At 45.3% G+C, this 15,901-nt stretch overlaps 1 protein-coding gene across 4 annotated transcripts in view; it reads right to left on the reverse strand.

Annotated features, from left to right (window-relative positions):
- Positions 1-1,704: 1,704 nt before the first annotated feature.
- The window catches only part of FRMD5 (FERM domain containing 5), a 136,126-nt gene continuing 121,929 nt past the window's right edge, over positions 1,705-15,901 (reverse strand). For 3 of the 4 annotated variants that reach the window (XM_055002127.1, XM_055002126.1, XM_055002125.1), the window contains 6 exons: positions 15,491-15,554; positions 14,351-14,442; positions 6,840-6,914; positions 5,308-5,376; positions 4,961-5,067; positions 1,705-2,291 (listed from right to left, as the gene is read on the reverse strand). In XM_055002127.1, coding sequence (XP_054858102.1) covers positions 1,705-2,291; positions 4,961-5,067; positions 5,308-5,376; positions 6,840-6,914; positions 14,351-14,442; positions 15,491-15,554 — 994 coding nt within the window. The remainder of the gene's footprint in view (positions 2,292-4,960; positions 5,068-5,307; positions 5,377-6,839; positions 6,915-14,350; positions 14,443-15,490; positions 15,555-15,901) is intronic. The other variant, XM_055002128.1, reaches the window with a different exon arrangement.

The following is a 15,901-nucleotide window of genomic DNA, read 5'->3' on the forward strand; positions in this document are numbered from 1 at the left end:
TCCAGGGCATCGTCCTTTCTCATGTCCCGTGTGTGTGCCCCAGCTGAGTCTTTTACCAATACTTGGTGTATTGCTAATTGTGTGATTGTGCTCTTTTTCCAAACAATAAATGACCAGCTGGGGCCAGTGCACAAATAAATGTGGAAAGGAAACCAGGGCTGGAGACCCACAGGTCTCGCAAACTCTGTGGGGCTCCGGAATGGGGAAGGTGTGTGTTCATGCTGAAATTATGTTCAGAGACAAGATAATGAAACCAGCCTTTTGAAGGTTTTTTTATTAAGAGTTCTAGATGACTTGAAATCTCTCCCTGAGATGAAATAAACCTCATGCTCATCTGAGTCCATTCTCTTGTTTACACTGAAGCACATACACAATTTTTATTGCTCCCTTTATAAATGAGCGGCTCTTTAACACTTCTAGACTATCTCTATTGCAAGACCATTTTTCTAAAAAAAATCCTGTATTCCCTCCAGCTGGAGGCAGAGCAGAGTAGGGTTTTTACTCCTTCCCATTTTAAAATTACCACTGCTTCTCCCTACCCTTCTGAAGGGCACCTGAGAACCCTGCCTGCCTTCCTCCAGAAACTAGTCCAGGCTAGAAACATAATCCCTTTCGTTGACCCACCTCATGTATATTCATCCACTTCATAAAGTTAAAAAAAAAGACTTTGCTCATTGACAAAATAGTATCTTGTTAAAATATAAGTTGCAGCAAGTTTGTTCTATAGTACAAAAACAAGTACAGCTTTCTGAAGGAAAATGTCTTTTCAAGGAACTCGTATGTGAACGCTACTCCCTACACACGTGAGATTTTGATCCAATACATACAGTTACAATCCCCATGTATTATCTCTTGCTGTATTTAGGGACTTAACTGGTCAATGAAAATGTCTGAATTGCTGGGCTCCTAAAGGTCAGGAAGGAGAAATTCAAAAACAACAAGTTCTAATAATAAAATAAATAAAAATAAAATAAAATAAAAAGTTCTAATAATAAAAGGGTTTACACTGCAGCAGGATCATGCCTGCTCCCAACTTGCAAAGAATTGAAACGCTGGCTGATCGTGCTGTGTTGCCAACAGCTGTCTCCCCCCCCTAAATTTTCCCCCCAAATTACTGCAAGGGTGATGCTTCAGAAGTTCTGAACAGCAAGATTGCCCTCTCTTCCGATGAATATATGCATAAGGTGGTCGTGCTATGCACAGTGGCAGTTTTAATAAAATAATAGTCCCTTTGATATTGAATTTACAACTTGGTAGCACCATTGCAAAGAACTCCTGCATAAAGACAACAGCTGTCCTCTTGACCTAGGGGGTGCTAGCTGGAGGCTGGCGTCTAATGCGATTATCGGTCATAATAAAATAAACTTTTTTTTTAACTCGAAATTTCTGAAGTGAGCACATCTACGAAAGCTAAAAATTAAACTCGAAGGTTGCAGAATAATTCTGAAAGCGGAGCTGTTGAAGAAAGTTGCAGGAAAACCTGGGCAGAAATGAGAATTGTTTGCATCTGGCAGGAGTCTATCCCTTCCTTCTGCTCGGAACCAATACTGTCCCCCCGGCCGCAGGGTGCTTTGAGGCATGAAAGGAGGCCTTATGTTATGTGCCGATGGTGCCACGAGGCGTCCCATTGTCTGGGGAGGGCTAGCAGGGGCTCTTCTGCAATCCACCTGGCTAGTTACTAGGAAGAGGAGGCCTCCCCTCCCTTCAGCTGTCAATGAGGAGGCTGAGCAGGAAGCGGATTTTGCAGGCAAACCATCGCCTGAGGGGACAAAAGTATTGATAATGGAATTGTTCAAACTCGGGGGTTTGGCGAATATCATGGAAAAAGGCAACATCAAGGTCAGACTCAGTAAGGACGATGAGGAGGAGGAGCAAAACAAAAAGGAGCCCAACTGTCACAAGGAGCAAACGGAGGACACTTAAAACAAACTTATTCACCTGTTCGGCTTGTGCTCGGCCCCGGCGGCCTGTGCCCTGACACAAGGCCCGGAGCTCCCCTCCCAACTCCTGGGCCTCGGCCGCAGTGGGGGTGTTGGCTTCAGACTCCCTCTCTTCCTCGATGCTGCAGGGCGCCCCGTTGATCTGCCTGGAAAGCAGCATTAGCTCCAGGCTGTGCTCCGCCACCGGCGTGGGGAGAACGCTGTCAGACGGACTGTAGATCTCGTCGGAGATGATCGCCACTCGCTCACTGCTATCCACCCTGCCGCTTTCCGAACGGGACAGAAAGGCGTCGCTGTGTGAGGCAGAGCGCACAGGGGTCGAGTGGGCGCTGTCCCGCAAAGACTCGAGGCCTGCACAAAGGGAGAAAGGCCTCACTCAGAGGAGAAGTATTCAAAAATCCAACCAAGCTCTTGCTCCTTCATAAGCTGTCTGTTCTCTGGCTTGGAACACCCCTTCACCTTAGGGCAGCAACAGCTAAATGGGCCCTAGCAAGGCTCCATGGGGGGCGGGGGGGGGGAGCAGCAGGTGCAGTTTTTTCCTGATGGCTGGTTCACCTGTAACCAAGCCCACTGCAAGGACCTCTGAGAGCTACATTCAGGGTGCTCCCCACTGCAAGCCTTTCAGGCTAGTAGAGACTCCATTCCAATTGGGACCACTGTGTGCAGGGAGAAGGGGGCTTAAGCCGGTTCCTGGGGCCTTTTTCCCAACCTGAAACAGCCCCAGGGATCCACTATTGTCGGTTTACCCCATAGGGTAAGTAGCAGCTCCAGGGGGCCATTTCGGTTGAGAAAACTGGAGGGGAGACCCTTCTTATGCCCTGATCTGATTTGGGCCCCCACATGCATGGACTGAAGTTGCCAACAGGATGCACCTTTGATCAAGAGCCCTTGAGGTTGCCGTAAGGTCTTTGTTAGGTGTGAATTCACCACTGGTTTATAAAAGATGCTAGAAAAGGAATATGAACTAACTGCAGTGGGGCATTTGGAGATGTAGCACAGAGCACCGGCAAAACTCTTGGGCAGGCCTATAGCCAGCCAACAACCTGGATTTCCACCAGTAGCTTTTAAGACGGCCATGCTGCAAATAATCCCAAATTTTGTAAACAGTCAGTAGCCCTGAAGCAGCGTCGCTTTCATTTTCTCATTGTGGTCTTGCCACAGGAGACTGCAGTACTCATGTTTTATACGCCATCACGGTTGGAAAGGGACTCTTTGGCGGGTGTGCCATCCCTAAAAGGGGGAGGAGTCATTCTGCAGTGCATGCTCATTTTAAGAGCCCAAATCTCAGAGGATTGGAAGCTAGGCATCTGTTCCTCCAATGGAGCCGCTTTCCAGTGTCTCAAGAGGAAAGTGCTGTTAGTGGAAAAGATGCAGAAGGATCTAGGCCAGAGGCTTTATCTCTTGACTTGTGCATGACTGGCCATCTTTTGCAAGCATGCTGTGCCCTGAAATATGCACTAATGTAGTAATTCTGTGTAGAACTGGCCAAGGTACCCCCTCTAAACTAACTCGGAGACTCCAGTTAGTGCAGAATGCTGTGGCATAGTTATTGAGAGTTAGGAGAAGAAAGAATATTATTCCCATTCTACAATCACTCCACTGGCTCCCTATCAGTTACTGGGCTTAATTTTATTTTTTTTAAACATTCAATTTATATACTGCCCTTCAGGACAATTTAACGCCACTCAGAGCGGTTTGCAAAGTGTGTTGTTATTGTCTACAAAGTGTGTTATTATTATCCTCACGACTATCACCCTCTGAGGTGGGTGGGGCTGAGAGAGCTGTGACTGACCCAAGATCACCCAGCTGGCTTCAAGCAGAGGAGCGGGGAATCAAACTGTTCTCCAGATTAGAGTCCTGCCGCTCCTAACCACTACACCAAACTGGCTATCACATACAAACCATTTCACGGCCTTAGTGTGCCATATCTATGGGACAACCTCTCTATCTTCTGCCACAGCAGCTTCGCTCATTTGTATAGCTTTTGCAGTTGCCACCTTACACATGGGCAAAAACAATAGCTGTCCATATACATGATGCCCCCCCCACCTTATGGATCGGCCCACCTGAAGAGATCAGAAAAGCTCCCTCTCTCCTGGCTTTCTGCAAACTATGCAAAACTGAATTATTCAAGAGGGCTTTTTACTCAGATAGGAGGGATGTAATGCCAGAAAGTGGTCTCAGAGGGATGCATCAGCAGAGGTCAGGGACCATGGACTTTACTATGTGCTACCGTGTGCTATCTGTTGCTTTAGGTATGATCCTACCAGGTAGTTCTATGTTTACTTAATATGTCGATCTTAGAAGAGCTTATATTCTGTTTCAGCATTTCCTCAACTCTTTTGTAGATTTCTGCTCGTTTTAAATCTTTGCAAATTTGCATTTATATACCCTATTGCGTTGTTTATTGAAATGTCCTTGAAACTTGACTGTACTAACACACTGTGTAATCCACCTTGAGTCTCAGAGAGAAAGGCAGTCTATGAAGACCGTAAATAAGTAAAAGCTGCATGGGATGCGGGCAGCTGAAAACCTTGGCTTCCCACAAGCTCTTCAATGTTGCTTCTTCTTGATGCAGCCACAAGAGGGGGCTGTTGCACACTGTACACAAAGGAAGGATTCTGTATTTGGCCAGTATCTGTACCATGCATCTGACGAAGAGAACTTGATTCTCGAAAGCTTATGCTACAATAAAATTGGTTAGTCTTAAAGGTGCTACTGGACTCTTTTTGATTTTGCTACCACAGACTAACACGGCTAACTCCTCTGCAACAAAGGAAGGAACTGTAATTTTACTACCTTTTAAAAAAAATAACAGAACTCAGAAAGCATAGAAAAGAGCTCGAGAACTAGCTAATCTTTTGTACTGCATTCAATGAAGGACTTCAGTCTCAATCAAAGCAGCAAAACACAATGGAGACTGCAGGCCAAGGATCCCCCTCCATTTTATCGTACCACTTTTTAGGTGCTGTAGGTGGCAAGAGAGCCCTGCAAAGATGCATACAGGACTGAAAGCTCACCTTCCATGATGGAGATGTGCACAGCTCTCCTTCGAGTCCGAGGAACACTGCTGAGCCGGGGCCCATGAGTAATGGAGGGACAGCTGCGGCTGGGAACCAGTCCAGCCCTATGCAAAGGAAAAAGTGGACAAAATCGGCCTCGGAAACGATGTAAAAACTTCTTTCCCCGTAGATTACTAAACACAACTAGAAACTGAGTCTGAGCAGAAAGTTTTGGTGTGATGGTAAACAATACTGCCCCAGTAAATTTAGCAGCTGCCAATCAATCATGCAGTGCTGCAAGTGCCACAAAATGCCTCCTGACAGATGAGCCTGCACGTTGTCCATGAAGCTCTGCTGAGCCTTACCTGTGTATTTCTGGAGGCTCCCTCTTTATCTTGGCGCTGGACTCCATCACTTCTTTTGCAACTCGGCCACTGAAAGTGGTGGGAGAAGAGAGTAACAGGAGAGGAAAATATTTTGCTCTACCCCACAACTCTATCCACGGCCTGTTCTTCCCATAAAACCCCTGCTGGCATGAGGCAGACAAACTGTTCTTCCTGACAGGTGTGGAAATCTAGCAGAAAGCACATATCCTCTCTAGCCGTGCATAACAGTGCTTAGGGGGCAAGTTGCCACGCTCTGCTATATCTCCTTTCCCAACTTCATAATTTGCTAAGTTCTCTTTTTAAAATGAGGCCAATATATCGATGAATTTTTAGGCTTCTTGAATGTGTGGGTTTGCTTAGGCCTGTTTTCAAATCAACAGAAAGGTCTGTTTTTCACACGGACAAATTCAGTACAAATACTCAGTCATGGCCTAAGTTATATCGAGATAGAGTCCTTAGAGGCAGTTGCTCTGGACAAGGCTGGGCAAAAGTTGAAATGAATGAGAGAGCAGTGAAAATGCTCTACTTTTTGTTAGTTGTTTGAATTATTACTTGAGTATTTTAAATTGATTATGGTAGAATTAGACAAGCAAGCCAAAGAATATAGGTTTCAAGAATTAATTTCAGTATTAATGTAGGGTTGATTAAATAGTTTAAAGAGAGTTAACAGCTAGCGATAACGGTTCATGAAAAGTACAGGTGAAGGGCCAAGAGGATTAAAGACAGTTTCAGAAACAAGTAAAAAGCTGGGAAAGGAACCTCATCTAGTTTTGAAAGTAAGGGTCAAGCTAAAGGACATGCCAGGTGATGGTTGAAACCCTTGTCTGGTGATGCGATTTTAACTGGGAACTGTAGTTTTCAAAGACAGAGCCTCATGGGCTCACTGAGGGAGGGGAGGGATTCTGGCTCCCTTCCCACCCAAGTTGCTTGCCCGTCTCCCTCTCCCTCCTACACTCTGGGTAGTAGCAGGGGCATATTATCGCCACCTTCCCCCTGGCTTCACTCCCCCCCCTGGAGAATACAGCCACCCAGAACTCAGGGGAAGGGAGCGAAAGGAGATGGAAAATGGTGGAATCTGTTGACGCTCAGAAACGCAACTGTCTTCTTTGTTACTCTGTATGCTGTTGGTTAGCCTTGCAATTTTCCATTTTGCCCCAGTGTATGAGTACAGAAATAGCATGGATGACACAGAATGAAAGTAACCAGAAATCCTCCTGTCACTTGGCTTTATTCTGGCGTACAGGGAAGCAGGATGTGGCCCAACAATTGTCTGTTTATCCCATTCCTGAATTTCTAAGAAGCAGCAAGAACACTTTGTTAGAAAATGGAAAGGCAAAAACGTTGAATTCTGGAAAGAAAACAGGGCCACCTTGAATAAACAAATCTCCTTCTATCCAGACCTCCTTCAGCATTATCTGACACCTAACACAATTAAATCACTGCCTTTCAAGTCATCCAGAGGAAGCATCCAAGAATATAGCTAGTAAGTGCTACTTACGGTCATTATTTACCTGTATCGGAACCGACTCCCTTTGAAAAAGAGATTGCTGCTAGATACGGTGCGGACTTGGCTCGACTTTTCCAATCTGAAACAAGAGACAGATCTTGGCTTGAAGGCCCTGATGAGACGTCTTATTTGACTGCTGCTCAGATTCTTAGGCTGCTGCAGAATATCACTTGGCTTCTGAGAGCCAAAATACAAGTGACGAATGACACTTGAACGGCAAGTGAACAGACTCATGTGTATTCCTCCCTGTTCACTTGCATTCCACTTGCACTCCACTCGATCATAATGTGGTCAAGTGGAGCACAAGTGAATGGCAAGTGAACAGGGAGGAATACATGTGAGCAGGGCTTTTTTTCTGGGAAAAGAGGTGGTGGAACTCAGTGGGTTGCCCTCAGTGTAAATGGTCACATGGCTGGTGGCCCCGCCCCCTGATCTCCAGACAAAGGGGAGTTTAGATCACCCTCCTCACCAGTGGCGCGGAGGGCGATCTAAACTCCCCTGTCTGGAGATCAGGGGGCGGGGCCACTGGCCATGTGACCATTTTCAAGAGATTCCAGAACTCCGTTCCACCGTGTCCCAGCTGAAAAAAAGCCCTGCATGCGAGTCTGTTCACTTGCCATTCAAGTGTAATTCGTCACTTGTAGTTTGGCTCTGAAAGCACTGATAGCAGTTGCTGGCAAAATATTCTGAAAATGGTGTACCAACTACCTCTGGGGAGAGTTTTCTCTGAGGGTCAGAAGCCCCTCCCATCCTACCCACTTAAATCTCTGAAGCCAATAAATGCTAGTTGCTAGAGATGTAACATTTCCAGAAATCTTGAAGCTATGGATGAACAAGATTGTCCAGGAAGAAAAGACATTTGAGAAGAAACTGAAATACATACCTTTTTAAAGTTTTCTGTCATTTCTAAACAAATGTGACCTCTTTAAGAACATAAAATGCAGTCTATATAATCCAGCACACAAAACTGTGTTGTTTCCTTTACTTAAACTTTAACATGATACTTTTATTCAAACAGGTAATTACTGTTAACACTAGAGATGGAGCAGCAAACTCCACCCAAAGGTATCTCAACATAACTTAGTTTGGGCCAGCTGGGAAAAATGGGGGGATTAAAAACAGAAACGATCAATATTGTAAAAGGAAGCTTTTCATATCACCTGGATTTAAAAGTCGATGTTCATACAGCAATAGACAGTGCCCAACAATGCAGTTCAAGATTTAAAGGTGCTAAAGTTTTCTTTAAAGGGGTGCAACAATTTTAAAGAAAAATTGGAGTGCCTTTAAGTCTTTGGGACTGCGTGACTGGATACAGGCCAGAGCTAAAACTTGCAAAGCCTGTTTATCAAAGAGACCATGAGATTATAATGTGTTCTTATATACCACTCTTCTAGACAGATTAGTGCCCCGCTCAGAGTGGTGAACAAAGTAAGTTATTAGTTTCCCCACAATACAGCTGGGGAGCTGGGGATGAGCTAATCCAAGGCCACCCGGTGAGCTCAAGGCGGTAGCAGGATTTGAACCAGTAGAGTGCTGATTCACAACCCAACCACTTAATCACTATGTACAGCAGTGCCCTTATTATACATGTCACAGCAACATTCTAAACACTACGCCCTCCTGTCACTCTCATTTTTATTTACATGGACTTCATAGAACTGACGGGGTTTGTGGACTGAAAAAAGCTTCCCTGCTCTTTCACAATAGTGTGATCCTTGATATACGTATATTTTGAAATAAGAGACCAGTTTCATGTGCTGTAGGAGATGGAGGAATCTGAATTAGGAACAAGGAGGGCTTAAGAGCTGTGCACATCTATAGTTCTATAGAAACTATAATGATCTATATGTTGGCTTACATCAACACAAGTTAGGTAAGACGACACCTTGGAACTATTATCAGAATACAGAATATAGAAAATATAATGATCTATATGTTGGCTTATATCATAAGTTAGGTAAGATGAAGCCTTGGAACTATTATCAGAATTATATAAACAGTTGTTGAGTCTGTTTCTGTCACCTTTAATTTTTTAAAATTTTTATTTTCTTAAAATTAATACAAGTGGGACACCCACAAGAAACTTGCAGGGGCCACCTCGTTTCCTCTGCCATTCCCTCTTTCCCTTCCCTCTTCCTACTTCCTTCTTTCCCCATCGACCAGCCCACCTACCTTTACGGCCCCTCCTTCATCTTCGGCATTCCCTACCCCTGACACCCTCTGCCTGGGAAAAGTAGTTGCGCGGTTTGGCAGGCAGGCCCAGCTCTGTGGTGGCTACTGGTGGGCTGGGTGGAGTTGGGCGGTGGCCAAGTTGTTTGGGAAGTGAGTTTCTAGTATTTGCCTTTGGGACAGTCCCCAGGAAGTCCTCCTTCATCAGGGGGCCATGACAGTTGGGGAGGCAGAGGGGACCTTTTCCAGGGCTGTTCCAGCCTTCTAGTCTATTCCTGCTTCCCACCCACCCCATGGATTTGCTTTACAAAAACCCAGGCTTGGAAGTCTTGGTAAGATTGCTGTGGTTGCCTAGCAACCCCCAACAGCCACCTGAAAGTTCGGTAGGCAATATTTTTTTAAAGCTAAAAGTGCTGTTTCTGCTGTTTTGGCAAGTTTTAACCCCCCAATGTATTTTTTTTAGATTTTTCTGGAACTCTCTTCTGGTTACTAGAGAAATCCGGAACCTCTTGCACGGAGGGCAATCTCAACTCCCCTCTGTCTGGAGATCAGGGGGCGGGGCCACCAGCCATGGGACCGTTTTCTCCGAGGGCAACCCACTGAGTTCCACCACCTCTTTCCCCAGAAAAAAAAGCCCTGTACAGATGTAATGATGAATTCATTCATGGCTGCAAAAATTTGTATGGCAATGCTTCAGAGGAAAAGAAAACACTATTTGGCCTTGGTTATATATTAAAAAAAATCTAGATCGTTGTGCTTCTAACCTAGCAAAGGAATTGCAGAAGAGGGAAAACTGGGACCGGATGAAGAAACAGACTGAGATTCAGGGGCAAAAAGGCAGCAGAGAAACGTTTTAAACACATACTGGCATAACACAGTTTCTGATAATGTTTCCTCTTATGGAGTCCTTTCTGTGTTTTCTATAGTAAAAATAAAACAGAAAAACCCAGGGGGGAAAAATAAAGGATTTGAGGGATGCCAAAAAAGTACTATAAGACAATACTGTTTAAAACATGCCATTATTCTACAAAAGAAAATCTTTCAAAAGATTGAAAAAAAATTTAAGTTATTGGAAAGAAACAGGAAAACACACATGCACAGCCCTGGTTTCAATTTATCTTCCTATCTCTAGGTTATAGCACAGAATGTTTTTGTTCCCTTCTCAGGAGAGATGTTAGTTTTCCTCATTGCTTTCCGAGTCAGACCAAATGTGGTGCAGTGGTCAGACTGCCTGACTAGGATCTGGGAGACCCAGGTTCGAATCCCCACTCTGCCATGGAAGCTGGTTGGGTGACCTTGGGCTGGTCCCATTCAGCCTAACCTACCTCACAGAGTGTTTACTACAAGAAAATTGGGAAATTTTTCCTTGTGGAAAGGATGAGATTATAATGTGATGCAGGGAAAAATAATCTTTAGTAACAACAACATTCAATTTATATACCACCCTTCAGGACAACTTAATGCCCACTCAAAGCGGTTTACAAAGTATGTCATTATTATCCCCACAACAAAACACTCTGTGAGGTAGGTGGGGCTGACAGAGCTCCTAGAAGCTGTGAGTAGCCCAAGGTCATCCAGCTGGCTTCAGGTGGAGGAGTGGGGAATCAAACCCGGCTCTCCAGATTAGAGTCCCACGCTCTTAACCACTACACCAAACTGGCTCTAAGGAACGCAAGTCACTTGCTTGGTCTATGCGCCCATGTTACTAAAGAGTAAGTACTCATCCTCTACTGGCACAGTTTGCAAGGAGGGGAAGAGAAGGGCCGATTCCACACGGCTTACCTGAAGCCGGGACGTTGCGGAACATTGCGGATCAGGCCGGAAAAAATGCGGAAGATCGCTTTTTTTGCGCAACGTCGCGCAAGTTTTACACGAGAAAACGCAATCTTCCGCGTTTTTCCCGGCATGATCTGCAATGTTCCGCAATGTCCCCGCTTCAGGTAAGCCATGTGGAATCGGCCGCCCTCCCTATCCCTAACCACTCTGCCCCATTTCTTTTACTTCATCAGCCAGATACTGAGGTGAAGAGAACCTTAAACTGCTTTGGAAAAGTAAAAAGGCAAAACATGGATGCACCCCGCACATACACACACACAAAAACACACAAGGATGCATACCGAGTGTAAGAAACTCTCATGATACTTGAAATCAGGACCTATCAGAAGGCCCTTCTGCGATTGCTCATCAGAAAAAGTACTTAAGAAAGAGAGGAGGGAGCAGTCGGACCCCCTTCCATTCTCCAGTTCAAAAAAAGCTTAATCTTCTCGGAGAACGCTTGTGTTGAAAAGTGGTATGTAAATATTCTGGGCCGGTGGTAGAGAGTGCCATCAGGTCATAGCTGACTTATGGCGACCCCTGACAGGGTTTTCATGGCAAGAGACTAACAAAGGTACTTCAACTAGGCCAAATTTGGAAACATATCAAAGGTCTTTCCAATAATTTTGGCTCCCAGTGATGGACTCTCTCTCTGAACAAGAAGCAATTACAGCAAATCCATACTTTTGAGATCTGATTTTTTTTGAGGTCCGGGAATTCCCTTTTTACTCAGATAGGAGGGAAGTATTGTAGGGAGGGGGTGTCAGATGCTTCGCTAATGAGTTAGGGACCGTAAGACCTCACCACTATGTTGCCTTGCACATTATTTGTTGCTCTGAATATGTACTCCTATATACTACGTGTGCTTCATGTTATCTAATGTCAGTCCTAGAATTGATTATGTTCTGTTCCAGCAATTCTTCAACTCTGTATTGGATCCTTGCTAATGCGATGTCTTTGTAAAATCCTAGGCCATTGTTTATGGAAATGTCCTTGATACTGATTGTGCTGATCTCACACTATGTAATCCACTTGGGTCTCAGTGAGAAAGGCGGGCTATAAATGACACCAATCAATCAATCAATCAATCAATCAATCAATCAATCAATCAATCAATCAATCAATCAATCAATCAATCAATCAATCAATCAATGCCTGTCTAATGTCTATTCAGCAATGATGATAGTCTGAAGGGATTCCAGTAGGTCGTCCGGGTCACCTATTTTGTCATGGTCAGTCTTTGTATTGAGCAGGTATTAATGTTGACACCATGTTGTACAATTTTTATTAATAAATTTTTTTGGCCCTTTGAAAACATGAAAAAATAAAAAAGGTGGTTTCCCACTGCCTTCCTCTGCAACTCTGTCTTCTTTGGAAGTCTCCCATCCAATTTCTAACCAAGGTTGACTTTGCTTAGTCTCTGAGAACTGACGAGATCAGGCTCACCTGGGCTATCCAGGTCAGGGCTATTCTAGCTCTAGAAAGGGCTTATTATGGTGGTGAGCAGCTTTATAATGCAGAAGAGAATATGGGGCATTTGGACTGTGATACAATCCTGGCAGACACTTTTGCTATGAGTGCAGCATCGTGTTTCTGAACAGGTTCTGCCCAGCCCCTGCAATGCACAAAAGGCTGAAGGAATCCGCCTGGCATTCCAGCAGCATGAGCCACTCAGAGGCAGTCCAGCACTTCTCGGGTAGGCTCCCTGGCTGACATCGAAGCTTGTTTGCTTTTTTTATTACCTACCTGCCGGTGAAATCCAGAATCTTTTTAAAAGAGCGCTCTCTCATAAGGCCCTGGGGCCCACAGGCAGCTTGATGGCGCTTAGCCTCCGCTTCAGTGGATCCATAAAGCAGCAATTGGCCAATTCACCACCAGAAAGAGAGACTCAAGATTTGTAAAGCAATACAGCTGCATTTCTTGTTAAGGATCTGGCTGCAGCATGCTCCGTCTCTCGGCTTGAAAGAGGAAAGGCTGGCATTGCATTTTCTAAGCCAACTACCGAACAACTAGAAAGAACTCTCAATGCAATCTCAATAACACTTTCCTGGGAGTAAGCGCCATTGAAAAGACTAGAATGGATTCTGAGTAGACCTGCTTCGGAGCACTCTAAACACTATTTTTGAACAGCCAGGCTGGTCCACTGAAAGATATGACCGTAGTTACTGAAAAGGAAGACCACCCTGAATGTTATACGACCGTATTTACTGAAAAGGAAGACCACCCTGAATGTTATACACTCCCAAATACACAAGATTCAACACAGCTGTAACCTGCATGTGGATGTAAGATGCCCCCACCTTTTGCAGGAGAGTGGCGTACCTGTGAAAAAAACTAATCTTGCATTTGAGCAAACACTTACTGTATCTATACTGAGAGTCTCTACACAAAATACCTGAGCAATTGTTCATCAAGTGTCGGAAGACACAATGTTAGCTGGGAAGCATAGTTTTAAAAAGACAAGAGCTGGTGGAGATCATTCCAGAGGAGATGGATTCTCTCACAGCCCTCTGTTGCTTCTGGCATCTCCCCTTCTGGAGCCTTTGCGGTGCCGAGGCTAGGTTAATTCAAAGTTTTAAGCAAGCAAGGACAGCAGAGTAAAAGCTCCAGAAGGGGACACAGTCCAGCACACCAGAGACAGCAGATAGCTGTGAGAGAATCCGTCCTCTGTGTAAATTCCTTTGGCCTTTGTGGTTTAGTGCAGGGGTCAGCCACAGGACTCTCAACCCACATTTGGCACTCATGAGTTGCCACTGGCAGTCGTTTGGAGAGAGGGCCAAACTAGAGGGCCAAACTAGCCAGTTTGGTGGTGTGGTGAAGAGCACGGGACTCTAATCTGGAGAGCTGGGTTTGATTCCCCACTCCTCCACTTGAAGCCAGCTGGGTGACCTTGGGCTAGTCACGGCTCTCTGGAGCTCTTTCAGCCCCACCCACCTCACAGGATGTTTGTTGTGGGGTAATAATAGCATACTTTGTAAACCGCTCTGAGTGGGCATTAAGTTGTCCTGAAGGGCGGTATATAAATCGAATGTTGTTGTTGTTGTTATAGATGTGACCAGGTCCACAGCGTGGCAGGCTGAGATGCTCTCATTCTCCCGCCTCCCTGCCCCTATGCCTTATCTAGTGCGAAATCCCCCCTGCAACTGTTTTAGAACTTGAAAGGTACTCAAGTGCACCGCACTGCAGGTCTGATCAGGATTAGTGCCTCATGGCAGTTTAAAATGACTTTAAAATGGCAGCTGCACCCTCAGGAAAGTCACAAGGATATGGCCACATCTAGTTTGGCCCAGAGAAGAGAGTCAGGCGCTGGGACTGCATTCCACTCTCAGTTCTTGATTGCCGAGAAAGACCGGTGCTGACTTAGTGGGCCGGTTCCTTTCCTGATCTTTGCAGGCACAGAAAGGAGGGAGAGACCTCGATTCTAAGCCAACCCACTCCTGGCTCAGGTTGACAGTCACACCCTGCATTGCGGGCTGTTTGCCCACAGACAGTGAAGACCCGGGGGTGGGGGGGAGACTGTTTTATGCTTACTTATAAAAGGCTTGATTTTCAATCCCACATTTCCAGAGATGCTTGCAGGCTTCAGGAGTCGGAGCAAAATATGTCAGAACGATTTTCTTTTCCTACCAAAATCCCAGAAAAAACAACAATGTAAAGTTAATTCATATGTTTGGTTCTCGATCAGTGCCCCTGTCAAGTTAGTTTTAAAAGCAGGTCTTCCTAACATTATACAGATGCAGCCAGGACAACACAAAAGTCTACAAGCTAAAGGGCTTTGGGTGTGGGGTAATTTTTTTTTTGGTGCATCATATACTGGACAAAACCCAGCAGCCGTCTGGCTCTTTGAGTCTCTCTAGGCAAAATATTTTAACAGGGATGCTCAAGTGACTGGTTCTATGTGACCTTATATTCAAGTGTACTCTGGGCCAAGCTAGACGTGACGAATTATATTTGAATGGCAAGTGAACAGACTCACGTGTATTCCTCCCTGTTCACTTGCATTCCACTTGCACTCCACTAGATCACTAGTGAAGTGGAATGCAAGTGAACAGGGAGGAATACACGTGAGTCTGTTCACTTGCCATTCAAGTATAATTCAGCACTTCTAGCTTGGCTCTCTGTCTCCCTAGCAGTGCATGTACATCCACAATGGAAGAACAAGCGTCAGACCTTTCACTTGAGCGTCCCTGTATAAGATGTCTTGTGTAGATAGACTCTCAACCAGAATGGTTGGTGCAACTTTTATTCATGTGTGGTAAGAAGTTATTGGAAGTGTAAACTGCTGTCATGGATGGCCTCTTCCTTTGTGGCCTCTTCCACAACCAGACCATGTCAGAATTCAGCTCTGCACCGGACCACAGCATCTTCATTAAATTTCCAAGTGTGCCTCACCCCAAAGCTATTCCACCTCTGCCTCTATGATGACCAGAAGAGCAGTTTTGTAGCCTTTTGTAGACTGAATTTCTTGTATGTGTCTGTGGACTAAAATGGATGGATAGGGGGGTAACCAAACTCTAAGTGGGGTACCCGCAAGCCAAGCTGGGCCTCTCCTCATGGGTGGTGGGCCCCTAGGAAGTACTAGAGCCCTGCTGGAATGCTGCTGCTCCTAAATACGCCCCCATTTTGGAAGAGCGGCAAAAGGAGGGACTTCCACAAGCACAATGCACTCACCTCTTTCTGACTTACGTATAAATAGAACGTCTTGCCTTCAAATTTCATTTTTGTCACTTCGTTCCTACAAGCACAAAAACACACACACAACGCTTCCATAAATGGGGAGGTCCCCACAGCCCGGTGCCCACCGCACAGCATTACAAATGCAGAGCCCACACACAGAGTGGAATTTGTTCCAGCAAGATGCAGAAATTTAAACGAATTATTTGCATGAAACGCAAAGTTAAGAACAAAATGTTTTCAGGACAGAAGTTGCAGGAGTTTCATGTTCAACATTTGCAGTCCGCCCAAAGTGTCACGTGGGGAGAGAAGACAACTCTGGGTCTCCCAGAAAGTGTGGCGGAGTTGGGGCGAGGGAATCCAAGTGGCGGGGGGCGGGGGAGTCCAGGAGCCCCCAGGAAAACTCAG

Source organism: Eublepharis macularius, chromosome 18 (genome assembly GCF_028583425.1).
Source record: "Eublepharis macularius isolate TG4126 chromosome 18, MPM_Emac_v1.0, whole genome shotgun sequence".
Taxonomy (NCBI): domain Eukaryota; kingdom Metazoa; phylum Chordata; class Lepidosauria; order Squamata; family Eublepharidae; genus Eublepharis; species Eublepharis macularius.